The 26939-nt window shown below is 47.5% G+C and overlaps 1 protein-coding gene across 1 annotated transcript in view; it reads left to right on the top strand.

The window, feature by feature from the left end:
- Positions 1–2463: 2463 nt before the first annotated feature.
- Positions 2464–26939, top strand: part of MGLL (monoglyceride lipase) — a 113293-nt gene continuing 88817 nt past the window's right edge. Inside the window, exon 1 of the mRNA XM_087431637.1 lies at positions 2464–2594. Coding sequence (XP_087287763.1) covers positions 2470–2594 — 125 coding nt within the window. The 5' untranslated portion in view covers positions 2464–2469. The remainder of the gene's footprint in view (positions 2595–26939) is intronic.

The raw sequence follows: 26939 nt of genomic DNA, 5'->3' as shown, positions 1-26939 counted from the left end.
TCTGCCTCCAAGAGCAGTGAGCTAGCCACCCCTTCTCTGTCTGAGGCCTGGTGACTTGCCTGAGACCAGAGAGCAGGCCTGGGAGCCACTCTCAGGCTCACAACCCAAGCTGCTTCTCGAAGGCTATTGTTAAGTTAGATCACAGGCTCTGGGCAGCCTGGGCCTCCCTGTACAGAGACAGAGTAACATGGGGACAGAGGTGCCCTCTGCCCCCCAGCTTTTCATGTGTGTGTCTGACTGTGTCTCTGTGTGGGTGTGAGTGTGTCTGTATGTGTGTGGTATTAGTGTGTCTGCCCATATGTGTGTGTCATGTGTGTATGCCTGAATAAGTCCATGTGTGTCTCTGTGTGTCTGAGTCCGTGTGTGTCTGTATGTGTGTGTTCCTTTTTCTGTGTGTCTATGTGGGCTTGTGTGTCTCTCCGGATATCATGTCTGTCTTTGTGTACTGAGTGTGTATGTGTCTGTGTTTGTGTGTGTAGTGTGTTGTTTGTATGTCTGTGTGTGTAGTGGCCACATGTGTGTGTGTCTCTGTGCGGAGGTCTCTGTGCATGCCTGTGGTGTGTGTGTGTGTGCATTTGATATTTGTGTGTGTCTGCGTCCCTGTGTACATGTCATGTCTGTATGTACGTGTGTGACCCTATGTGTTGTCTACGTCTGTACCTGTGATATCTGTGTGAGTCTGTGCAAGCGTGCATGTGTTATCTGTGTGCGTGTAAAGTCTGTGTGTGTGGTGTGCATGTGCGTCCCTATGTGTGTCTGTGTGTGGGTCGGTGTGCGCGCATGGTGTGTGTGTGCGTGGGTGTGGCTTGTCCTACCGCTGAGACTCCTGAGAGCACAGCTCATTCACGGCCGGGTCAGTACCCCGGCAGCCACCCCGGGGCGCGGCCGCCCGTGATGCCGGGCGGGGAGGAGCGCGTGGCCGGGTCCCGGGCTGCGCCCCTGCTCCTCCCCGCGGGCCGGGCACACGTGGGGCCCCGGGCGCCGCCTCCCCGCGCCGCCCGCCTGTCCTGCGCGTCCCCACCCACCTCGGGCCGCCCCTGCCGCCGAGCCGGCCGGGGGATAAAGTGGCGGCGCAGACGCCGCGCCCTGTCGCCGCGGAGCCGGCGGCGCGCAGCTCGACCCGGCCCTGGCCCGCCGCAGACGAGGACCCGCGGCTCTCGGGGAACGCGATAGCGGCGCTCGTGGCCCCGGTAACTGCCTCCCGGTCCCCGCCCCAGCCTGCGTGCCGTCACCAGGGGTGGGCAGCAGCCTCGGGGGTCCCTGGCACGCTCGGCGTGGGCTCCCGCGCCCCCTTGTGCGCGTGTGTGTGCACGAGTGTGTGTGCGCGCGTGGCTGTGTGTGCGCGCACACCCTCCCCTGCTCCCTCACACCAGCCCCCAAACCAACTTGTCCCCATCAACTCCATCTTCCCGGTCCCTGCCGTCCCCGTGCAGAGACGTCGGGCGAAGTCTCTTGGTTTTTCCTGTGGCATTTCCAATGACAGCTGAGGGGCTCCATTCCCTGCGCTGTCGGAGACAGGCAGGGAGCAAAGTTTGTCCGGAGCTTCGGGGGTGACTGTGCCTCGGGGACCCACATTTGTGCCTCAGTGTGCGCGGAGCCAGTTTCCAGTTTCCCCGGGCAGTGGGGTGCCGGGCGCCCGAGCCCCTCCCTTCTCCGAGCCCCTCCCGTGATTTGTTTAGGAAAAGTGATGACATGAACTAGTAGTGGAGAATCGCAGGAGCCTGTTCCCCGCCCTGGGGAGGGAGGAGAGACCCGGAGAGCTTGTCAGTGAGAGCTGGAAGCAGGCTCCAGCTCGGCACCATTAAAGCCCAAACGGCAGGATCTGGGGGGCAGGGCGCCGGGTGGGGGCCCGGGGCTCGGAAACAGCTCGGATGCCGCACTATAAGCCCGAGATGAGGGATCAGCCCTTATTTGCCTGGCTCTGATGCTCCAGGCTGTCGTGGGTGTGGAATGCAAAAGCCAGGACATGATGGAAACAGGTTTGTCACAGCATCTTTGGAATTTCAGAGGAGGAATTAATCGGAGTATCAACCACCTTATTATTGTGCCCCTTTGAAACTTCCTTGGGGATTTTAAGATAGATGGGGCTTGTTGCAGCTGGGTCTTTATGCCCACAGAGCTGACTATAATTTCCACTTGATTACAGCTAAAATAGTCTTTAAGATGAAGTTTCCTGAAATGATTTAAAATAAACACAGATGGGAAGGGGGAAAAAGCTATAATGAGGCACTTAAAAAATAAAGTGAGCATTTTCTTTAGAACAAATGGGATTTTTCAGTCTTGGAGAGATTGCAAGAAATATGTGTTTTTAAAAAATCTTTGAAATGGAGGTTTTTTTTTTTTAACTGCTTTTTTAAAAAAATATTACTGACTCTGAACAAGACTTTCCTCTCCTCTCTGTGTTTTTGCTGTATTTCTAACTTTGGAATATGTCCTCATTTCTTTCAAGGACTTGAAGATCCTCTCAGAATGCCAGAGGAAAGTTCTCTCAGGCGGACCCCACAGAGCGTTCCATACCGGGACCTCCCTCACCTGGTCAACGCTGACGGACAGTACCTCTTCTGCAGGTACTGGAAACCCACGGGCACACCCAAGTAAGTTTCCTCTGGAGGGCTGCCCCAGATGCACCAGAGCGTTCACACCTGCCTCTCTCCTTCATTCCTGGAGTGTCTCCTGCAGGGCTGCTTTCTCATGACCTACTTCGCATGCCATTTTAACGTTGGGCACAGCAGTGCTAACAAGCAGAGATTTATACTTCATCATTTTTTTAAAATTAAGAAGCAGGAGTTCTATTTTCATTATAACAATTAGGATACGGATTCTACCGTATGGCAGTTTTCAAAAACTCCACATGACTTTATTTTTCATCCTAGAGTTGATTTCCTGTTGTACAGGTGTTCCTTTATAATCAAACCCAACAATTACAGAAAACCACCTAATCGGATAAGAAAAATCAAAATAATATATATGTATAGTAACCTTTGTTCGCTTTTGCTGTTTATGAGCTTCAGAAGGTGTCATATGTGTGTAATGAGGAAGAAAGGGGTCTAGGTATTTCCTTCTGATTTCTTGCCAGCTCAATTACTTTGTACATTTTCCATCAAGGATTTGTCTTGCTATTAGAAATTGCCGTTGGGACTACACACAATAAGACAGCTGGTCTCCTGCTGCTCCCCTCCTCTTGTATGAAACTGGGAAAACCCTGCTTGCTTGTGTTGTTCGGGGAAAGAAATTTTTTGTGGTAACCGATCGGCCTAGTGAGGAGTGGACATTTCACCTGTTTCACAGGCCTCTTGTCTCTGGGGACGTGGTGTGTTGTGGATTATGGCTCCCTTTATGTTTCAGAAATCACCCAACCCCAGCACAGCTATAAAATCTCTCCTACATTTTCAACAAGGTGTATATAATCCAGGTAGCAACATATTAAAAAAAATATAGAGAGATACAGACTTTTTAAAGACCTGGCTTAAAATCATAGCTTTAGAGCAGCTACACAAACTGGCTGTCATAAAGGGCTGTTAATAGTTCCTACCAGTTCTGGCAATGTCTTTCTTAAAGATTTCCTCCAGAGACGAGTGGGTATGTCTATATGTGCATATGTGTCAGATGGAGGGAACAGGGGGCGGGAGGGAGTGGGAGAGGGAGAGAGGGGGAGAGAGAGAGGGGGGAGGGAGAGAGAGAGAGAGAGAGAGAGAGAGAGAGGGAGAGAGAGAGAGAGAGAGGGTTGTCAGGCGTTATCGTTAGTTCTCCATTCTGACTTATTCTCCACTCTGACTTAACTGGCTATAGAATTACAGAGTCTTGGTTTAATTTCTAACAACTTTGTAGTGTACCATGTGTTATTTGGTTAATATACAAAAAGAAGACAAAGAAATGAAAGTAGAAGTTTTTGATGTCCGGGTCTCAGACTTGGGTGCTTTCTCGGCCGAGTGGGGAGGCTGTCCTAGCTGGAGGCCAGTGAAAGAAAGAGGGCCTGCAGTCCTCCAGTGGGGCAGGGCGGTGGCTGAGGAGGCCAGATCGGCTCCTCAGCCCTCCTTGGGCTGTGCCGGCTTTCACAATCTCCACGCTGACATTGCGTTGTGGGGAGCTCTCTCTGCTCCTTCGCTTATGCTCCAGTTAGAGATGGCAACCCCCCAGTAGTTGAAACTGAGCTGTTTCTGGTTTGCTTCATGGATGCCGACGGGAATGAGAATGGGGGTGGATGGTTGAGGCACTTGGGCCCTGGGCTTCGGAAGAGAAACGTGGTGGGGAGGCCACCTGCCTATCTACTCTGCCTCCAGCCCCTGGACGTGATGCAGATCAATAAACTCCCTTTTGGGGTTGGAGCCCTCCCTCTGTCAGGGGTGATCTTTAAAACATTTCACAACAAGCCTTGACCAAGCCAAAAGTCCTGGAGGCCCCCTGCAGTGACAGACGTTAACCCTCTGGTTGCTGCATGTTGGGAAGGCCTAGGGCCCTGAGGAGGGATCCTAGCAGCTAGAGTGGCAGGGAGGCAGTGGGGGCTTCAGGGCAGAGGTTTATGCCAGCTGGTCCGGAAGCACGTCCATATCTTCATAACTGAGACCTGCCACTCTGTTCCCTGCTGCCTCCGTGCCTGGTCTGGGACATCTCTGCTGTTTCGTTTCAACATTGCTGCCTGCTGCTTTTAGGAAGGGGGAGAGGGCCTCAGTTTATCCCCCCAGGGACTGTCCTCCAGGCCCTTTTTTGCCTAATTCAGCTGGGAGTCTTCCCTACTCTACATGCGCAGGGAAAACACCAGCCAATGTCACCTTCTCTCCACTCTGTTCTGGTTTTTTTCAATCTTTCTCAGAGAGGCGCTTGAGACCTCAGATACCACCCCGGGGGCTGTGTCTGTGCCTGCCTCTGTTAGTTGGCACTGGTTGGGTTGGTGTTCTGGTCAGCAAGTTGCCTCCAGCTCCTAGGGCCGGCCCAGAGCACCTGCTGGAACACTCTGCCCTCAGAAGACTTGTTGGGCTCCCACAGCAGCTCTGCAGGTGGCTCAGAGCAACACTGGGTCACAGGTGTCAGCCATAGCTGGGAAACCAGCTTAACCTGCTCATGGAAACAAATTATGTCAATAAATGCCAGCCTCATCAGACTGGGCCCTAAGAAAGAAGAAAGAAGAAAGCATTTCTTGGCACAGTGCTTTCAATGTGTCCATCCCAACACAGTGCAGCTTTAATATAGCGGACCAGCGGCTCAGGCTTTAATCATTATGAACCAGAGATTTTGAACCAACATTAGGCAGTGCCGAAGCAGGTTCACGCTCATCTAGTAGTCTTTACGGTAATAATGAACGTTACAGTTAAGGTATAGCAGAAATATCTCATATTAACTGAGTATCGAGTGTGTTCTGGAGTGTGAACTAGACTCTGTACAGACATGATCTCATTTTGTCTTCACATCATCTTGTGAGACAAATATTATCATTATTATTCCCATTTAACAGATGAGAAAAGAAGCTCATGATGACCCAGCCAGCAGTCACTGGGTTTGGTCCGATTCCTCTGGCTCCAAGTCAGTTGCTCTTCTCAACAAACCACAGAGCAAGACAGACTTTTGTCTTTTTAAGTAGGAGTGTCTTCCTGTTAAATTCTTATGTTTTTTGTTGGTGAAGAGTAATGGAATAATTAGTTCCCCCTAATTATTTACTCATAATATATTAATAGTGGGAAATAGATTGAAGATATGTATCCATTCTGAAACAAAAAATCTTACCATGCCCTGGGGGACTGGCTGCCTTATCCAGACTCAGTATCTTAGAATTTCAAAATACTGGTTCTTCAGCAAATTTCCGCCCATGGTATCACAGGGTAATGGAGACTGGCCCATAAACGGGGGTTGAGTTGCCTGTGGGTTCTTGTGCTGTTGAACAATACTTAGCACCTTTGAATTAAGCCCTCCAAGTGCCCCTCAGTCCATTTAAAGGATGACTTGAAATTAACTTCTGTTACTTAGCCGTTCTCAGAACAGTGAAGGTACTCCTGCCCCATGTGATGAATGACTGACTGCATACCATTGTTGGGCGGAGGCTGGGGTGGTCTGAAACGATACTCAGTTTGATGACTTAGACTCCAAAAAAGTCCTCCTTTGATTCCATGTGACCAGGCAGGCTGGAGAGCGTGCTGTAATTATGTGATTACACAGCTGCAACCCCCACCAGACGGTTAGTTCAGGCGTGGACCAGACAGATCACGTTCCTCTGTTTATCGGCTGGGCCAACGTGAAGTAGATAACATGTTGAATGAGTACTTCGGCCTCTTCATCTTTCTCTAAAGCTGATACTTCCCTCATGCTGTGTGCGCTTGGTCCGTGGGTAGCCCCTTCAACTCTGAAGAGCTGACAAGCTTTCCTTTCTGTAGTTTCTGTTGCGATAACAACTGGCGTTTTGAGGGAGCTGTTTCAAACTGTGATTGTCCCTCCACTTGCAGATGCCCTGATGCAAACCCCTAGGAGGTGAGCCCTCCCACCCTGCCTGGAGAATCGCTGGAATTCACAAGGGACTCATCTTTGAAAGTTCCATTTAGCATTTTGTTCCAAATTCCCCTACATTTGCAGAGACCTTGCAGAACATAAGCCCCTGGGGTTCCTTCTCCAGACTTTGTTGCCTTTACCCTCTTTTCCTTTCTTGCCTCTGACTTCAGTAACCTGGCCTCTCTCTCCAGTAACCCTGCGACAATACCCTCATCATGGATGCCTCCTCTCCGGCTCAGGTCCAGCAGTCTGAGCTGCCCTGAGGCAGTCTGTGGCGGTGTGGTTTTCAGGATTTTCCTCTTGGTGACATGGAGTTGGGGCTGGGAGCGGGACACATGGCAGGGGATGGACTGACAAGGCTGATGTAGCATCATTTCTGGAGCCTCCTCAAGTTCTCAGAGCCGAGCTGTTGTCACTGGCTCTAGAACCAATAACCAAGCCCCCCACCCCCTCCCTCCTTCTTCCTGATTCCCCGGAGTGGAGCTCACCTGATGGCCCCTACCTCTGCCCTGTGCTATCCTGGGTCACATTGATCCCTTTCTCTGTGAAGCCTTCACAGTCGGCAGTTTTGGGCAACGCTGTCTTAGGACACTTCCTCCCACCTATGCAAATTTACCTGGAGAAGAAGCCATTCCCCAAAGCTGGGATATATTTAAATGTTAGAAAACATTCTCCCTTCCTGCCACCCTCATTGTGTCCTCCTCACATCAGCCACCAGCCACTTGGGTGTAGCACCTGTGGCTCCGGAAGATAAGGGCCCCTTCCAGCCAACTAGATACAGACCATGGGGATGCAGAGTCTTCACCCTCTGCCTGGACATAATTTTGATCCCCACTGCCTTCTGGAAATTGTGTTCTCATGGATCAGACTGGCGTTTCCCTGTTCTCCCCTCCCCTGAGGCTTTCTAGTCAGGGTGTAAGTCAGTTATGTTGTGCCTCTCTTTCTGTGGTCTAGGGTGGTGGTTCAGTTCCGGGCAAAGATTGGCGGGTCCTACTCACATCTTTGAGTGTTTCTGCCTCCCCGTGCGGCCCCTGCTCACTCCTGCAGCCCTCATGGCCTCTTCCCCTCTGAACTCTGCCCACCTGTGACTGGGTGTTACCACATCATTACCTTTGGTTGATACATCCCCAGGGTTGACCAAATGGCATCTCTTGTTTGTCCCTAAAAGTAGCTGTTTTGAGCTCCAGCCTGTTGTCCCCACGGGTCAACAGCTCCAGCCGAGCTGCCCCCAAGCCCAGCCCCTGGGCCCTTCCCCGACTGTGAGGAGCTGGGGTAGGTCCTGGCTCCCCAGAGCCTCTGTGGCAGGATGGGCTCTGGGCCTCACCTCTGCAGCGTCCCTGCTGCTCAGCCTCGCCGTGCTCCCCGTCAACCAGTCAGCACAGCAGACGCTTATTTATTGAAGGCTATGTGTTCCGGACATTGTGTTGGGCACCAGGGTGGGGAGAGAGTGGCAAAGACCACTTTGGTTGATGAAGAGGCGGAGGTATACGAACACATGGGTAATTATAATACGATGTGGCAAGTCCCTAGAGATAGGACTGAGACTCAGCCATGCAGAGCCTTTGTGCAAATTAGAAAAAGGAGACCATCCAGGTAGACACAGCCTCGCAGGTGCGTGGCTTGATGAGCAGAGTGTGGGCTGGATTTCAGCTCCTACTCACTCTTTCAGCCAGTGCCCTTAAATGGTATTGCACCTGCAGGAAGGGCATGCGAGGGGAGGGAACCGAGACACAAAAGCGTGAGCTGCACGAGGAGTTTCAGAGCTGCAGCAGCGTGGTATTACTGGGGCACAAAGCACAGGGCAAAGTGGCAGGAGACAAATGAAACTAGAGAGGCAAGAGGAGGCCAGGCCCTGGGGGGTCCTGCAGGCCAAGCTACAGGCTTGGGTTTGAACCTTCAGTGGGTAGGGAGCCCTGGACAGGTTCTAAGCCACGAAGTGGTGTAGTCAGACTTGTAACTTGGAGAACCAGCGGTTGGGGGTGTTTGCAGTAATCCAGGTGACAGGTGAAGAGGGCTGAGTCTTGGCATAGTAGTGGCACCGTGTGGCAGAGGCAGACAGAGACATTACAGTTGACCTGGCCCGGTGAGGATGGGCGGTGGAGTGAGAAGATGGCTCCTAGGCATCACCCCGAACGATGGGCAAACATGAGGGTCTCCTTCCCAGCACACAGCTTGCGATTGTTCTCTGCTGCGAAGATGCCCAAGCTGCTTTCTGACAGTGAGGACGGGTGGGGCCACCGAATATTGTGGGACTCTTCACTGCAGCAGCCTTGAAACAAACCAGTAGGAGAGATGGAGGAAAGGAAGCATGGCCAAGCAAACCGAATTACCAATAAAATATTAATGACAGGGACACTTTCATTTTCGTGAAGGTAAGGAAGGAATCGTGTCTTACATTGTCTCCCCACAAGGAGGAATCAAAAAGTAAGCACCTTTGAATCATATCAGTTGTTTCATGAAGTTTACACTTAAACTCTGAGAAAAATGGACCTTACTATGCATTTGGAGCAATGACATTATTTTTAATCAGATTATTTGTTTTTCAGCAGCACCTCGATTTTCTTTTGCCTATTTCAAGAATTTCCAAAAGTTTCTTTGTCTTGTATGAAGCTGTTATTTCTCCTCTCGATGCTTCTGCCTTTGTAACAGCATAGCAAACTGCCTTATTTTTAAATAGGGCATCTCTTCTGGGCTTTTTTTTAAAGACTCTCCAAATAGCAAAGATCCTTTGATGGCAAGAGGAGAAGCCGGCTGCTATTGCTGCCGTTGATTTTTCCAACAGCTTCCTTAAGGGATAATTTCCTCCAGTTGCTATAAGACTGTTCTGCAGATACAAATCTGTCTTTGTTTTGCAGTGGAGTCTAAGAAAAAAAATAGCAAAATAAGCTGCTTCCTGAATAGCGACTGTTGTCCACCATTGTCTATTTATGGGCACCTTGGAGGTTTCGAGCTTAATCCCAGATGCACTTGGTCCACCAATGCAAACCAAACTATCGGTTATTGCATGCATGGAGGAAATGGTCTTTAGTGGTGTGAATTTTTACAGCTGAGATTACAAGACGACCCTTGTCCCATATTTTAGGGTCATCCAAGGTTCTTGTTGGTAGGAGATTCTTTTCATTTCACACAGCCTTGTTCATTAGGGGATGGGGGTGGGGATGCTGATGCTGGTCACCGAGTGGGTCTGGGGGTGACATTGTTCTCTGTGTCTGAGGGCCTGACCCAGTCCAGCAGAGGGCTGTGTAACTAGCAGGCTGCAAGAGGAGCACTCTATTGGCAGCAGCCCTGATTTAACATTCACGGCCGCCTCCTAACATGCCTCTCTCCTGTGCCATGCTGACCATTTGTTTCTGCTCTTGGTATCCAACGCATCCTCCAGTGTGCAGTGGTCAAAAGGCACACCTCACCTGTCTCCAGAATTTTCAAACACGCCATTTCTTGTGGGGTCACAGCTCCATCAATATTTTGGAAGGAAGGAAGGAAGGGTTTAAACCACAAGTTAGCCTCTCCCAGTAAGATTTTATACAAATGTCCAGTTGGGGGCAGGGCTTGTAGAGGTCTCATTTGCCAGCTCCCTCCCAGAAGCTGTTTGACCACATCTCCATTTTGATGGTTCTGTTTTCAGTGGTGAGAAGTTTAGCACCAGGTGATGCCCAAGGAGGCTGAGTAATAGGGGTAGATGGACTTCAGAAAGACAGCAGAAGACTGACTTAGAGGACCCAAGAGATGGGGTGGGAGGAAGGGGATACATTGTAGGAGGAAGAGAAGCCCAGGAGGCCTCTAGGAAAGTAAGAGAAGAATGTAGCAGAAGACATAAGGGGCCCCAAATAAAGAGGAGGGGGGAAGGAGGGAAAAAAGAATGGAAAGAGAAAGAGGTTGAAGGCAAGGAGAAAACTGCCGATCTGGCTGGACATAGGCTCTGGCTCTGGTTCATCTCTCCTTGTCAAAGCAGATCAGTTTCCCCAGGTTGTTTTCAGCCTGCCGGATCAGAGGTGAAAGGCCCCAGGGTGAAGTTGCTACCTGTCGACATTTCAGAACTTCCACTCCAGTTACCCTGTTCAGTTGATCTTAAAGAGACATGTTTTGGAAAACTGATCTCTCTGGGTAAGAGAAAGCAGATCTCTCTGGGAAGCAAAGCAGGATGGTGCAGCGGAGAACAATGTAGGCCCTTGAGCCAGACCGCCGGGACCAGAGCAGGTCCGTGTGGATGCGGTGTGGGGCTGTGGATCCGTTACTTGACCAGTCTTGCACTGGTTTCTCATCTTTAAAATGGAGAATACTGGCACCTTTCCCCCAGGGCAGTATGGGTTAGATGTAAGCGTCGGAGTCAGTGGCTGGCATGTGGTAAGTGAGATGGGAGTGCTGGCTCTTATTACTTCGTCTGACCTCTTTGGCTCCCTCCACCATCAGTCTGGTAGGCTCTGAGGACCAGGTGTTGTGCTTCTTTGTTACCCACCACTATCCCTTACTTTCTGCCACCCTCATGGCCAACATCAGTCCTATCAGCCCTAGAGTGAAGGCAAGAGGATCTTCGTAAATCTCGCCTTTACTGCTCTCTCCCACAGCACCAGGCTGCGTGCTGTCCTCCAGTCTTCAGGTTATTTACTTTTTTCTTTCTTAACAGTTAAAACTCGGTTCCATTTCAGTGAGATTGCAAACTCCCTGATAAACTCCTACTGTGCTAAGTGTACAAAGTAAACGAAACAAGAAAGCTGTGAGGAAGCAGTTGGTGGTGAAATTCTTTTTGAGATAACATGTAGTTAGGGTAATTAGACACTTTTCTTTTATCTCATATAAAACTTCTGTGCCAGTATTTGAAGTCTGACTCTTGACTGGCAGGAGAACCAGACAGCCGCAGCGAGGAAGGCTGGGCATCGGTGCAGGCAAACCTTGGGAAAAGCAGCCAAGCCGTTTTCAGTGGTCTGGGTCTTATTTCAGTCTTTGGCATGTGTTTCTCCTTTGGTCTTGATTGTGCGTCAGGGTTGTGCGGAAATGTTGGTGCTGCAAGGAATGAGGTTGTTGCGACGAATGCCACCCTGCCGTTTACTGCCTCCGCAGTGGGCAGGTAGTCTGGCAATATTTATTTAGCTCACAATTCTGTGGGTTGGCAGTTTGTCCTGGGCTCAGCTGGGCAGTTCTTCTGCTGATCTTGCTGGGCTCCCTCAGTGTCTGTGGTCAGCCGCTGCCTCTGCAGGCACTGGCCGGCCAGAGTGGGGCTGGCTGGTCTCGAGTGGCTTTCCTCACCCGTCTGGTGTTGGCAGCCTGTTGGCAGGAGCACCTCAGTTCTTCTCCACGTGGTATCTCATCCTTTGTCGGGCTACTCAGATTTGTTCTTAGGGTGGCAACGTTTCAAGAGCAACACGAGAGCAAACCCCAGCATGCTAGTGCTTTTCAAGTCTCTGCTTGTATCAAGTTTATGAATGTCCTGCTGTCAGAGCAAGCCAGCCCAGAGGCGGTGTGAGGGCACATCCAAGGAGCAAGGATGACGGGAGAGAATATTTTGTGGCCACTTTTGAAATCTACCCCGTGGGGAAAAGATCTTTGTGCTAAGAGCTGAGAAACCAGGGTTGAAGTTTTATTTCTGCCTCCACCTCTGAGTGACTTCAGACAAAGTATCATCTCTTAGACCTTCCAGCAAATTCGTGGTTCATGTTTACATTCTATATAACTCAGGGGTAGTTTGCACCTCATGGTGGTAGAACAACCTGTGAGCATCTCCGGGCAGAGTTCATGGTTAATTTTATTCTTTCTACTCCATTGCTTGCTTCTTGTAGAGCTTCATGCCTGGCACAAAATAAGGGATCTAAACATGTTTATTGAATCAATGAATGAACTTCCCATATTTAGAGTGAGGTGATTGGGCTGGATGATTCCCCAAAGTCCCCTCTGGCATGGTTTGCTAGGAAAAGAACAGAAGCGTTTCCGTTGAATGTAGATCAAAGGGGCTAACTTTTTCTGCGGGAAATGGAGCACCTACATCCAGAAGTCTCAATGAAGGAGTTGGTAACACCTAGAGTAAGAACACTCCCTGCGGGGAATCCCCGGAGAGACTAGGTGGCTGTGTTTTAGCCAATTTAACTTTGAAGTAAAATTCTATACGTGGAAATGCGCCTACGAGTGGAAACTGCAGGACAGCAGAGAGCGTTTTCCACCTTAGCACAGAAGTCAGCATGGACACCAGAATCTGGAGAGGAGGTCTGCTTCCTTTTTGATGCGGGGGGATATTCAACAGGTATTAACTGAGCTCCAGATGTAAACTCAGCACCCTGTGACACGGCAGTGAAGGGTCCACAAAACAGCATGGAGACTCGGGGCCTGTTTGAGTGCAGACCTCCGGTCGCACGCGTTCTCTCTGAACACCCTTTATGCGCCGTATCTCATTCTGGTTTGGAGAAACAGAAATGAAGTGGCTCTGTCTCTGCCTCTGAAGATGTCTCTGCACATTCATGGGGGAGGCAGTTCCAAGCACTGTGGAGTTTGCTTGTGAACACCGTGCATTCTGTGTCGGAGTTTCAGAGAAAAGCTTAGATGACTTTAAGCTGGGTGTTGAAGGTGGAAAGGGGCGTTCTAGGCAGGGGGAACACTTTCACACAGACATGAGGGTATGTCCTGAAAACGACAGGAATTCTTGCAAACTATAGTCTAAAGTACATGGCAGAAGATGGGTTTGGAATGGCTGGTTCAGGAGCCTGAATTTGAACGGCCATTGTATTAGTCTGCAAGGGCTTCCATAATAAAATACCACAGACCAGGTGGCTTAAAGAACAGAAATTTATTTTCTCACAGTCCTGGAGGCTGGAAGTCTAAGACCAAGGTGCTGGAAGGGTTGGTTTCTGCCGAGAGCCCTCTTCCTGGCTTGAAGACGGCTGTCTTCTCGCTGTGTCCTTGTATGGCCTTTCCTCTGTGTATGCGGGCTCCTAGTGTCTCTTCCTCTTTTTCTAAGGACACTAGTCCTATTGGATTAGGGCCCCATCCTTATAATCTCATTTAACCTGAATTACCTCCTTAAAGGCCCATCTCTAAATAGAGTCTTATTGGGGGTTAGGGCTTCAATGTATGAATTTGTTGGGGGGACACAATTCAGTCTGTAGCAAGTGTTTTTGATGTGCTAAGGGATTTGGGCCTTATTGTGTAGGCTGTGTGGGAACCTATGTAGAGTCAGGGGTCAGGTGGGATTGGTTATTGTTTACAGTTTAGTACTTTTGAAGCAACTGGGAAAATCTTCCATGGCTGAACTTGGATGAGGATCCTGACTTGTCACATTTGTGCTTCTCTGTGGTTTTATGGTGGATGCCCCAACCCCTCTGAAGTTGCTGTGGATTTACCATTTGCTTTGATGTCTTGTGTCTAAGACCATCTAATCTCAGCAGATTCCATTGGCCAGCTGGCCCAGGGGCAGCATCAGACACAAGAGTGGGAGCATGCCAGGGATAAATTCTGTCTTTGTGGAGTCAGAGCACTGGACCCAGTCCTTGCCTTTTCTGTAGTTATTCCCCCTTCTTTCTGACTGATCTTTGTCCCGAGGGATGCGACTATGATTGGTTTTAATCAGATGTGACTAGTCTATTCTTATTTCCCAGTGTCATTTGCAGCTAGATCTGGCTGTAGGACCAGTCCTCCACCTTAAGACAGCAGAAAAATAAGAGCAAATTAAACCTAAAGCGAGCAGAAGGAATGAAATAATAAAGATTAGGGCAGAAATTAATGAAACAGAGAATAGAAAAACAATAGAGAAAATAAATGAATCCAAGAGTTGGTTGTTCAAAAAGATCAACAAAATTGACAAATCTTTAGCTAGATTGATCAAGAAAAAAAGAGAGAAGACTCAATTTACTAGAATCAGAAATGAAAGAGGGAACATTATTACCAATATTTCATAAATAAAAAGCATTATAAAGAAATACTGTGAACAATTGTATGCCAATAAATTAGATAACTTAGATGAAATGGACAAATTTCTAGAAAGATACAAACTAACAAAACTGACTTGAAAAAATATAGAAAATCTGAATAAACTTATAACAAGTAAAGAGATTGAATTAGTAAGCAAAAAACTACTCCCAAAGAAAAGCTCAGGCCCAGGCAGCTTCACTGTTGAAATCTACCAAACATGGGAAGAGGAATTAATACCAATTCCTCACAAATCTTTCTAAAAAAAGAGAAAAGGGAACATTTCCCAACTCATTCTAAGTGACCAGTATTACCTGGATACCAAAAGCAAACAAAGACACGCAAGAAAAGAAAGCTACAGACAAATATTTCTTATAAACATTAATGCAAAAATCCTCATAAAATACTAGCAAACTGAATCCAACAACATAAAAAAGAATTATACACCATTACCAAGTGAGATTTATCCTAGTAATGCAAGAGTGGTCTCATATCTGAAAATCAATTACTGCAACACACCATATTGGTAGAATAAAAACCAAACACGCAATCATCTCAGTGATCTATGTGTAGAAACAGGATTTGACGAAATCCAACACACTTTCATGATAAAAACACTCAACAAACTAGGAATAGAAGGGACTTTCCTCAGCTTTCTAAAGGGTAATGACAAAAAACTCAAGCTAACGTTGTACTTAATGATGAAAGACTGGATGCTTTTCTCCTAAGACCGGGAACAAGACAAGGATGTCCATCGCACCACTGCTACTCAACATTGTACTGGAGGTTCTAGTCAGGGCAATTAGGCAAAAAAAAAAAAAAAGAAATAAAAGGCATCCAGATTGGAAAGGAAGAAGTAAAACTATCTCTATTTGCAGATGACATAATCTTGTATATAGAAAATCCTAAATAATTCACTGAAAAACTATTAGAACTAATAAATAAATTCAACAAGATTGCAAGATACAAGATGAATATACAAAAATAATTGTATTTCTGTATACTTGCAGTGAACAATCTGAAAATGAAATTAAGGAAACAATTCCATTTGCAAAAGCATCAAAGAGAGTAGAAATACTTAGGAATAAATTTTAAAAAAGAAATGCAAACTTATACTCTGAAAACTGCAAAACATTGCTGAGAGAAATTAAAGAAAATCCAAATGAGTGGAAAGACATCCCATGTTCATGGATTGGAAGACTTAATATTGTTAAGATGGTAATACTCCCCACACTGATCTACGGATTTAATGCAATCCCTATCAGAATCCCAGATGGCTTCTTTCTAGAAATTGACAAGCTGTTCCTAAAATTCATGTGGAACAAGGGGCCTAGAAAAGCCAAACAATCTTAAAAAAGAAGAACAAAGTTTGAGGACTCACATTTTCCAACTTCAAAATGTACTACAAAACAACAATAATCAAGACAGTGTGGAACAGTGTGCTACTGGCATAAAGATGGAAAAGGATTGAGAGTCCAGAAAACCCCAAATATCTATGATCAATTGATTTTTGACAAGAACGCCAAGATAATTTAACAGGAAAATAATAGTCTTTTCAACAAATGATGCTGGGACGATTGGACATCTCATGCAAAAGAATGAAGTTGAACCTCTTCCTCACACCATACCATATACAAAAATAAACTCAAAACCCTAAATGTAAGAACTAAAACTATAAAACTCTCAGAAGACGACATCGGAGTAAATCTCCATGACCTTGGATTTGACAATGATTTCTCAGATCTGACACCAAAAGCACAAGTAACAAAAGAAAAAGTTGATAAATTGGACTTCATCAGAATTAAAAACTTTTGTGCTTCAAAGTATACTTCTAAGAAAGTGAAAATACAATTCACAGAGTGGGAGAAAATATTTTCAAATCATCTATCTGATAAGGAAATTGTACCTATAATCTAAAAAGGATGCTTACAACTCAATGATAAAAAGACAACCCAATCCCAAAATGGCAAAAGACCTGAATTCTCGGAAGAAGATATACAAATAGCCAGTGAACACATGAAGAGATGCTCAACATCAATTGTTATAAGGGAAATGCAAATCAAAACCACAATGAGATACCACTTCACATCCACTAGAATGGCTATAATCAGAAAGACAGACAATAACAAGTATTGGCAAGGATGTCTATCAACTGGTGAATGGATAAATAAAACGTGGCATATCTATACAATGGAATATTATTTTGGTATACAAAGGAATGAAATACTGATACATGCTACAGCACTGATGAACCTGAAACCATTATGCTAAGTGCAAGAAGCCAGACACAAAAGATCACATATTTATATGGTTCCATTTATATGAAATATCCAGCATAGGCAAACCTGTTGCAACAGAAAGTAGATTAGTAATTGCCTAGGGCTGAGTGGAGGTTGGAGAAGTTATGGGGTGAGAGCTAATGTGTATAGGCTTTCTTTTTGGAGTGATGAAAATATTCTAAAATTGATGATGGTGATGATTGTACTACTCTTGAATATACTAAAAACCATTGAATTGTACACTTTAAAAGGGCGAATTGTATGGTCTGTGAATTATATCTCAATAAAGCTGTTACCAAAAAATGCAAATACCTAGGGAAATGTGTTAAGGAGTATTATTCAAACATTTTAAATAGATGTTTACAAAAGAAGTCTAATGACACAGAAGGTTGTTTGGGATATAATGGTACATAGGAGAAACAATATAAAACTGTGATCTCAACCATATTAAAAATGGAATCACGGAAAAAAGACTAGAAATACAAATAGTGGTCATTTCTAGCTTGTGGAATTGTGATGGGTAATTTTCATTTTATTCTTTAGATTTTTCTGTTTTTCCCACATTTTCTAAAAGAAGAAGTTTGGGGGAAGCCTTTGGAGTATTTTATACCTGACCCAGCTCTGAAGGATGGTGGGATGTGAACAGAAAGGGAGTGTGTTCCAGGCAGAAGGATTTGATAGCATCAGAAGGCAGGTGGGGACAGAGCGAATGGCTGGAGCACGGGGGGATGAGGCTGGGAAGGCAGGTGGGTGTCTAGCTAGAAAGGCCCTTGTGTACCTTGTTTGGATTTTAACTTGTGGGCAGTGGGGAGGCCTCTGAGACTCCTTTGGTGGGAGTCTGTGGGAGTTAATACAGGGAGGAGAGCAGAGATCCCGTTGCTGAAATCAACAGCAGATTCAGGATCAGGAAGTGTGTAAAGGAGTGACCAAAAGTAGTAGGTAGAGTAGAGGGAGCACCAGGAGACAACATGGGCACAGAAGGAACAACGGGGCTGTCAGAGCCGGCTCCTGTGGACAAGAACTGGCCTTGGAGTCTCCCCTCCCTGACTTGGGTGGTCTCAGCTACAGAGCAGGAGCACTCCTTCATATAGCTCTTCCCAAAACGATTTAGGGACCCCTTGAAGAGAGAAGGGTGTTGGATGTCAACAGGCCCCAACTTCCAGGCCCCAAGAAGAGAAAGCCTGGATGTCCTATAGCTTTGCGAGGGAAGAGACAAATGTGTAGCTATAACCTCCCATCCATGCATCTACCTACCCATCCACTCATCCATCCATCCATCCATCTTTTCACTCACCCATCCATCCACCTACCCATCTACCCATCCATCCATCCATCCATCCATCCATCCATCCACCTTCCCATCCATCCATCCATCCACCCACCCATCCATCTACATACCCGTCTATCCATCCATCCACCCACCTATCCATCCATCCATTAGTTTCATTCAACAAATATTTACTGAACACCAACTCTATGCCAGGCCTTGTGCTGGGCCTTGGGATGTAGAGAAATCATTGAGACCCAATAGCATCTGCCTTTTGAGGGTCACAGTGCAAAGAGAAAGGCAGGCAGCCAAGCCACCTGTGAATGTGCCTGGATGCAGTGGGGTCTGGGGTCTAGGCCAGGTGTTTTGTCTGGAGAGGCTAGAGAGCTTCACTGAGTGTCCCCTCCTCGCAGTCCCATCCTCACACCCTGCCTGACCATTTGGTGCATTCAGAGTTCCACACACCAGACCAAAGATGGGCATTGTCAGGCTCCGTCTCCACTGAGGCATCAACCGAGAGTTGAGGAGAGAGCCTGGCTGATCTCCATGGCTGAACCTCGAAAGGCAGCAAAGAAGCCAGGCTTCCTTGAGTATATGCCTGTATCATCTTTGGAAAGGGGAAGGAAATAAATTTTCAGGAAGGCCCAAGCCTGAGTCTGACACCTTGCTAGATACTTCTTTGGCTTTACCTCCCTGAGTCTCACAATGCCATGAGGTGGTTAGCATCATTCTTGCTATTTTATTGACATAGAAACCAAGTCTCAGAGAGCCATAGTCTACTAAATGGCAAAGACAGGATTTGAACCCACATCTGTTTGCTTTAAAAGCACTGTTCTCTTCCCAACCCTGCCTCTGCCTCATGAAACACTGATAGAGCCATTCATATAATCCAGCTCTGCGCACAGATGCTATTTAATGCTCACAACAACCTGTGGAGGTAGGGATGATAACTCCATTTTACAGACCAGAAGACTGAGGCTCAGAAAGGCACAGTGGCCTTGATGAGGTCCGGTGGTGGAATGACAGGTTTGTGGTGTAAGCCCATGGTCTGTGGGCCATCCACCCTCCACAGGTGTCCAACTCCAGCATCTGCTCTGATTATGCCAGCCTGGCTGCAGCTGGCCATTAGAGCCTCGTAAGAGGGCTCAGAGGACCTATTGTGCCCGTAAACTTGTGACCATTTCCCTTAAATTCAGCACTCTATGCTCATCTCACCTCTCCTGCATTCTCAATAAATTCCTGATCGTTTATTGCCATCCGTTTGGCATTTCACCACCCAGAAGAACTTAAAGCCATCTGCAGACTTGGAAAGTTCAGGCTGTTCTCCTTCCAGGAAGAAAAATTTCATGTTACATAAGCTGGAACCCAGCACATTCTTATAGGAAGGTTGGGAGCCGCTTCTCTGACTCCAGAAACTTCCTGTCGTCTCTGCCCGTTGTTTCCTGTTTTGTCCAGGTCCAAAATCGCATTGCAGCTACCTTTGTAAACATTCTTCCTCGTGAGGCCTTTAGGAAGAATCTAAATGTTACTCCCAGATCTGCGTGGAGTTGCCTGTCTCCAGGGTCTCCCGGGCTCTGTGAGGAGAGCTTCCTCCTGAGCACTCGGGTGGCCTTCCTCCCGGCAGTCGCTGCTGGCCGCCTTGTCCTTTGTCCTTTGGGTGGGAATGGTGGTTGTCTCCAGAGACTGAGGGTCGCCATGGACCCTCAGCCACTTCCTCCTAGAGCCTCTCTGGGGCGCCTGGCCTGGCCTGACGGTTGCCATTTCTCTCTTGGCTCTACAGATGGGGAAACTGAGGCATGGAGGAGTTAGGGTCCTTCATTCCCTGGTAGAGATCTAGTGGCAGCAGCAGGAGCTGGGAGTCTGAGCCAAGTGAGCCGAGGGTCCCATCCCCAGGAAGCCCTAAGTCCACAGGCAAGCAAGAAAATAATTGAGGGATAGGTGACGGGCGGGGGGATGTGGGACAGGTGACAAGTGAGCAGAGGCGATCTGCTGCCTCTGCCAGGGCGGTCGGCACGGCTTTGAGCCAAGGTGACGTTCGAGCTGGGTGGGGACGGGAGCCCGCTGGCCAGTGCCAGAGGCAGGCCTGAGCTCCACGTCCGCCTGCCGCCCAGTGCTCTGCTGTTCACAGCTCGCTCTGGTGCTTGCCTCGCTGACAATGAGGCTTTCTGGCTCCTCGTCCTCTGAGGCCGTTTTGGAGGTTTGCCTCCTAACCGACCAGCTCTCATTCAGGTAATTTCTGTCCCATGGCTCCCTCCTCCATCTCTACTCTTGAGTGAGTCTCAAGTGCTTCCCAAGGGCCACAGGGGGCACCCAGCAGTGGGAGGGGCTGGTGACCCCCACCAGTCAGAGTTTTTTTGGCCCATCATGGGGGAAGACCCTGCATGTCCTCGTTAAGTCCGTTTTCCCCACACCTCAGTTGTTCATGTGCCGCCTGTGTGCTTTTCACTGTAGCTATTTGAATTGAGTATTATTTTTTCATAGTTTTCTTTGGCCAATTCACTTTCTTTTTCACTTTAAATCTATTTTAAGAGGAAACGTTATTCTAACTCTGGAAATGGGAAACCAGTATCAGATGCCATCAATAGAAGGTGACCACAGGAGAAAGAAACCCACAGTGCCCTGAAAGCCCTGAGCCTGTGGCTTCTCTGTCTGTGTCCTGAAAATGGAAATTGGCTAGTGTTCAAGAGGTGTTTAAGACAGATCAGCACCTCTCTGGGACCCTCCCTTACATACTCAGAGATCAGAATGGGGTGGACTAAGGGGTAAGTAACATTCCCCTTGTGTGTCGTAAGGTTATCTAATGCCGTGTCACAGAACCTCCATAATTCATCCTGAGCTCCACCACCATGGGAATCTTGCAGGCTGAGAGCCTGTAAGATGGGAGTTCTGCACCCCCACGATTTGTCATACCAGAGAGTCACTGTTGAGGATTTGCACCGTCCCTCCAAGAGACTGATAGTCTAGCTCTCTTCAATGTTTTTTCCCTCCTGGTATATACACACATCTGCATTTGAAAGTCACCCTCTCAGTGAGTGTGCTGTTCTCTTCCTATGGAATTTGCCTGTACAGCAAAAGCATCCCAGATGGTGTGAGCTCGCCTGCATCAGCTGTTGCTGCGAGACTGTCGGCACCTGGGAGGATGCAGGGGAGCTGCTGGGGGGCAGAGCACTCCTCTCTGTACCTTCAGGTGGCCTGCAGGTGTGCACCCCACTGTTGGGAACAAGAGCAAACACAGATTTTCTTCTACTCAGCAAAAAAGAGACTCGGGCTTGGAAAACAGAGCTCAGAGCTCTTTCTCACAGGGGCCAAGTCAGTCACACCAACATCTGGCCCCTCGGCTTTCCTTTTCCAGAGTCTTGGAACAGCTGTGAAGCTCTTCATTAATGGACCATCCTAAAAGTCATGCCATGTGCCTTCCACAAACCATTAATGATTTCCCAGAAGGCCAGTTCCAAATATCGATCTGGATGGCTGCCCCTGAGGAGCCCTTTGACACGAGAACGTTTTCAGAGCTGGCCAGGGCCTTGGCTGCCAGAAGAGGCCTCTGAAGAGATTACGGGTGTTAATGAAGGGTCTTAATCTCTTGGCCTCTTTCGGTGCAAAACTGCTTTGCAATTAAAAGTAAATCCTTCCTGGAGGTTGCGTAGGAAATTTTTTTGAGGCAGGACATATCTGACGTTGGAGGGATCATAATGTCCGTAGAAGTTTCCACTTAGTTTATGTGAGGCAGTTATCCATCTCACTTCCCTGGAGCTGACAGATGTCGGCCCCTCTAGGAGACCGCGGGAAGGAGGGACACGTGGGGGAGGCTAAGTAAGTTTCCTCAGGGCATCCAGGGTGTCACTTTTACTCATTGGTACATCTTGGGCACTAGAACTGCCGGTGCCTTGGCAGGCCCCCATATTTGGTTGTTTTTGCATTTTATTGGCAGCAAGAAGGCATGCGCTTAAGTTAGTGAAGTTCTCTCTGATCAAATTCTATTTGTTGTTGTATCCAGTTTTATTGAGATATAGTTGCCACACGGCATTGTATGAGTGTAAGGTGTACAGCATAATGATTTGACTTACATATATTGTGAAATGATTACCAAAGTAAGTTTAGTAAACCTCCATCATCTCATACAGATATGAAAAAAAAGAAAAAAACGTTTTTTTCCTTGTAATGAGAACTTAGGATTCACTCTCTTGACAGCTTTTTACATCTCATACAGTATGTTAACCATAGTCGTCCTGTTGTACGTCACATCCCTAGCACTTATTTATCTTACAACTGGAAGTTTGTATCTTTTGACTGCCTGCCTCCAGTTCCCCCTCCCCCCAACCCTGCACCTCTGGTAACCACAAATCTGATCTCCTTCTCTATGGGTTTAGTTTTTTCTTTTTTTTAGATTCCACATAGACGTGAAATCATGCAGTATTTGTCTTTCTCTGCCTGACTTATTGCACTTAGCATAATGCCCTCAAGGTCCGTCCATGTTGTCACAAATGGCAGGATTTCCTTGTTTTTTTATGGCTGAGTAATATTCCATTGTATACATGTACCACAACTTCTTTATCCATTCATCCATTGATGGACACTTAGGTCATTTTCACATCTCAGCTGTTGTGAATAATTCTGCAGTGAACATGGGGGTGCAGATGTCTCTTCAACACAGTGTTTTCGTTTCCTTTGGATATAGTCCCAGCAGTGGAATTGCTGGATCATATGGTAGTTCTATTTTTAATCTTTTGAGGAACCTCTATACTGTTTTCCATAGTGTCTACACCAATTTACAGTCCCACCAACAGTGCACAAGTGTTCCCTTTTCTCTACGTCCTCACCAGCATTTGTCATCTCTGTCTTCTTGATGACAGCCATTCTAACAGGCGTGAGGTGATAGCTCATTGTGGTTTTGATTTGCATTTCCCTGATGATTAGTGATGTTGACCATCTTTTCATGTTCCTGTTGGCAATTCATATATCCTCTTTGGAAAATGTCTGACTAAAGTCTTGCACCTAGTAGCTCTAGTATGTCTAGGACTATAGGAAGCAGTTCTGTGTTGTGAAGGACAGAGCAGAATACCCCTCTGTCCCCCGCCCCTGACTATGTTTCTCCATAGTGCTTAACACAACCGGGCATATATGTATTGCTGCTTGTTCTGGCTCTGACCCTAGACTGGAAGCTTTGTAAGGTAGGGACTTAATCTAATTCAGATGTGTCCCCAGAGCCTAAACAAGTGCCTGGCCCAGACAAAGCATTCAGCAACTGTCTGTTAACAAAGAGATGAAGGGCTGAGAGCAGGGTGGGCATCAGGCTGGTGAAGGCAGTCCTGCTGCTCCTTCATGTCATGTTGTGGGTGTAATCATAGCAGCCTCCAGCCTCTCTCATGGGGCTTCATATTTTCTTGAAAAAAAATTTTATTTATTTACTTGTATGTATATATATAGTATTATCTATATGTTTAAAGGAAATAGACGCTTTGGGAAATATTCCAAAACCTCGACTGCGTCTGAACTTTTCTCTGCAGTTCTTACTGCCGTGCTTGTTAGGGATCTTGCAGTAAAATGGATGTGAGGACAGTAAAATCCGTTGCAGCAGGAAGACAATAGCTAACCACATAGGGGACCAACATAAAAGCTACTTCCTCTGGCACAGGATGACTGACACAGGGTCACCTGGCTGGGGCTCTCCTGGCAGGAAGATGTTTGATAGGATGATGATAACAACAACCAGCTTTGCTGTGTGTATTCTGTGTCGTTTAATTCTCACTGCAGGTCCTGTTGTCATCCCCATTTCACAGATGAGGAAACAGAAGTTCAGCAACTTGCCCAAAGTCACAGAGTTAGGAAGTAACAGAGCCTAGATCTGAACCCAAGTCAACTTGTTCCTCCACATGTGAGGGATCTTATTAATGCAAGTCTGCATTTGTTAAGGTATAGGCTGACTGTTGTAAAAAAGAGACCCCAAAATTTAGTTGCTTATATAAGATAGAAGTCTGTTTCTCTCTCCCTTACCAGTCCAGAGTGAGTCAAGGTTGGCGTGGCCACTCTGCTCCATGCAGTCATTCAGGGGCCCAGCTTCCTCCCATCTTGTTGCCCCACCACCTGTGGTCCAATGAGCAAAGCTGGGTCATTGCCATTTCTGTGTTCCAGACCACGGAAAGGAGAAAGAGAGCAAAGCAAGCAAATTGTTTTCAAGAGGGTGTTGTGGAAATTGCATACCTCACTTGTGCTCATATTCTGTTGGCATAAATTAGTCGTGTGGCTTCACCCGGCTGCAAGGAAAGCTTGGGAATATGGTCTCTGTCTGGGCAGCCATGTCCAAGTAAAATTCTGTTACTCTGGAGGGAGAGAGAACGGAGTTTGGGGCCGTCAATTAGCAGTCTGCCGTGAAAACCGTCTCCTCTTTCATGAATGTTAATGTTAGTCTCTCACAAGTAATGTGCTATATGTGTTCATTATTATCATGCAGGCATGTGGTCATTTACTCATTTAATAAATATTACAAAGGCTTTCTTTGGCAGGCAGCTCTGTGGTGAGCAGTTTGGGGGCCCCCAAGGAGCCCTATTCACATCTCTGCCGGTGACATAGCTGGGAGATGAGACATTGGCCGTGAAATAGGAAAGAGTAAAGAGAGTTGATTCATGATTTCATTCATTCGTTCACTCTTATTTGTTTACACGTCTCATTCTAAGAAGGGGCTTGAGGTAGTGTAATTGTAATAATATACAGTTGACAAAATGCTGTTCACATGCATAATCTCTTCCATCTTCTCGCCCATCCTGAGAGAAGCAGAGTAGATTCAGAGAAGTTGCATAAGCACCAGAAATCACGGGGCTGGTGAGGGATGGAGCAGGACGAGGGGTGAGGTCTCTCGAGGGTTGCAGTGGAATGGGCAAAGCACAGATTCAGAGTCAGGTGCATCTGCATTCTAGTTCCAACTCTTCTGAGGACCGGCGAACAACCTCGCCCTTTTGAGTCTCAGTTTCCTCATCTGTAAAACTGGTGCTAAGGTTACTCATGTCAGAGGGCTACTAGGAAGAATCTACTGGGAGAATGGATTAGTCTTTGGGTAAGTGGACGCTCCCTGGTATGTGTTTCCTTCCCCTCTGGCTTCTTCGGAGCTCTTGGTCTCTGACAATTTGTCCTGCACGTTTGATGATGTTGGAGGTAGCCATGCCCATCCCTTCGAGTCCTCCCTTCCTCGGTCTGCTCCACCCCTGATTTCTCTCGGGTGCTCCTTGGCTTGGCCACGTCATCCGTGGCCTCAGCTCATTGTGGACACCCTGACCACCCACGGTGCCACCGGGGTCCCAGTGCCCAGAGCACTCTGGGAAGGCCCTAGAGCAGAGCCTCCTAGGATGGGAAACTTCACAGAGGATGGGCAGGACGCTCTAGGCAGTGGAGAGGGCCGAGCAAAGGTGTGGGGCTGAGAATGAGTCAGATGTAGGAGCAGAGCCATGGACAACTTTTGGCTGTCGACACAGTGGAAAGCTGGGCCTTGTGTCAGCACAGATTTGAGTGGGAGGGGCTGGGGGCAGAGTGTCGAGCGGGGGGGCTGCTATAATCATCGAGGTCTGAGGTAATAAGGGCTGGGGGTGGTAGCAGAGGGAATGGAGAGAGCAAATGTGAGAGAGGTGAGCACTAGGCAAAGGCCTATGTGGGGGCGTTAGTCCTGGGCTCAGTGTCCAGAGGCCGTCTGCAGGAGCACAGGCATGGTCACAGAGGCGGGAACCAGGCGGGAGTCCAAACCGGGCAGTAGGAGCTGGAGGAGCCCCAGGACTGGGGGATCAAAGCAAAGCAGAGGCTGAACGCCAGAGGATGGCACCTCGAGAGTCCCCGTGTGCTGGTCTGATGCAGAGACTGTGAGGAGTCCACGCCTGTCTTTTTATCTCAATCCAAACTTCTTTTCTACCTAAACCCAAACTGCTCTCTGCTGGAAAGAGTGAGTTTTTCTCTAAACCTGATGAAATCCATCAACAAACATAATGAGCAGCTGCTCTGGGCCAGGCATTGTTCTGAGTGATGGAAACGAGGGAAAATAAGGGAGACTGTCATTTACTGGCAGAAACAGCAAGGAAACAGGTTATTCCAGCCCAGGGTGAGCAAGAACTGTGACACGGCCAAGCCCAGGGGTGTGAGAACCCAGAGGGAAGCGTGACTAATTCTGGCTGGGAGAACTGGAAGGACGCTGTCCCCCTAGAAGGTTCCACTTGAACTGGGTGTTGCAGAATGAGCAGGAGCTCACCAGGCAGAGAGGAAAGTATACTCCAGAATGTACACAGTCATGGCAGCACAAGACAGCACAGCCCACAGGCTCATCATGTACCAGGAGGCACTCAACCTCATTGATAATCAGGGAAACAGGAATGAAAACCACAATGAGACTCCATTTCATACCCATTCAACTGGCAAATGCAAAGTCTAACATCACCAAGTGTTGGTAAGGATGTGGGCAAAAGAGTGCTTATCTGCTAGAGGCAGGAGTATGAACTGGACCAAGCTCTTTGGAAGACAATTTGTCACCACCTGGTAGAGCTGTATGTCTTCATGCCCTATCCAGTGGCTCTCCTACTAGATGTACATCATAGAGACACTCTTGCCCATGAGCACCAGGAGACATACACAAGAATGTCCATAGCAGCATCACTTGTAACATACTCAAACTGGAAGCAATCCAAATGTCCATCTGTAGGAGAATGGATAAATAATTATAGAATATTCTCACAGTGGAATACTATACAGTAGTGAAAAACACACTACTGCTACACATATCCATGTGGATGAGTCCCCAAAGCATACTGAAGAAGGAAGTAAGACTCAGAAAACCCATTAGGATGAGTCTATTGACATAAAAGTTCAAACACAGGCAAAACCAGACAGATCCTTGTTTACCTATCTGCGTAGGTGGTTAAACTATGAAGAAAAGCAAGGAAGTGATTATCATAAGAGTCAGGACAAGTGATGACTTCTTGGGGGGCAAAGGAGGTCCACACGTGCTTCCACAGTGCCAGTGGTGTTCTGTACGTGGGTGTCCACTTCATTGCGAT

The sequence above is a fragment of the Ceratotherium simum genome, chromosome 5 (assembly GCF_057802395.1).
Source record: "Ceratotherium simum simum isolate JZ-2026a chromosome 5, ASM5780239v1, whole genome shotgun sequence".
In the NCBI taxonomy this organism is placed as follows: domain Eukaryota; kingdom Metazoa; phylum Chordata; class Mammalia; order Perissodactyla; family Rhinocerotidae; genus Ceratotherium; species Ceratotherium simum.
This window is presented reverse-complemented; position numbering and strand designations above follow the sequence as displayed.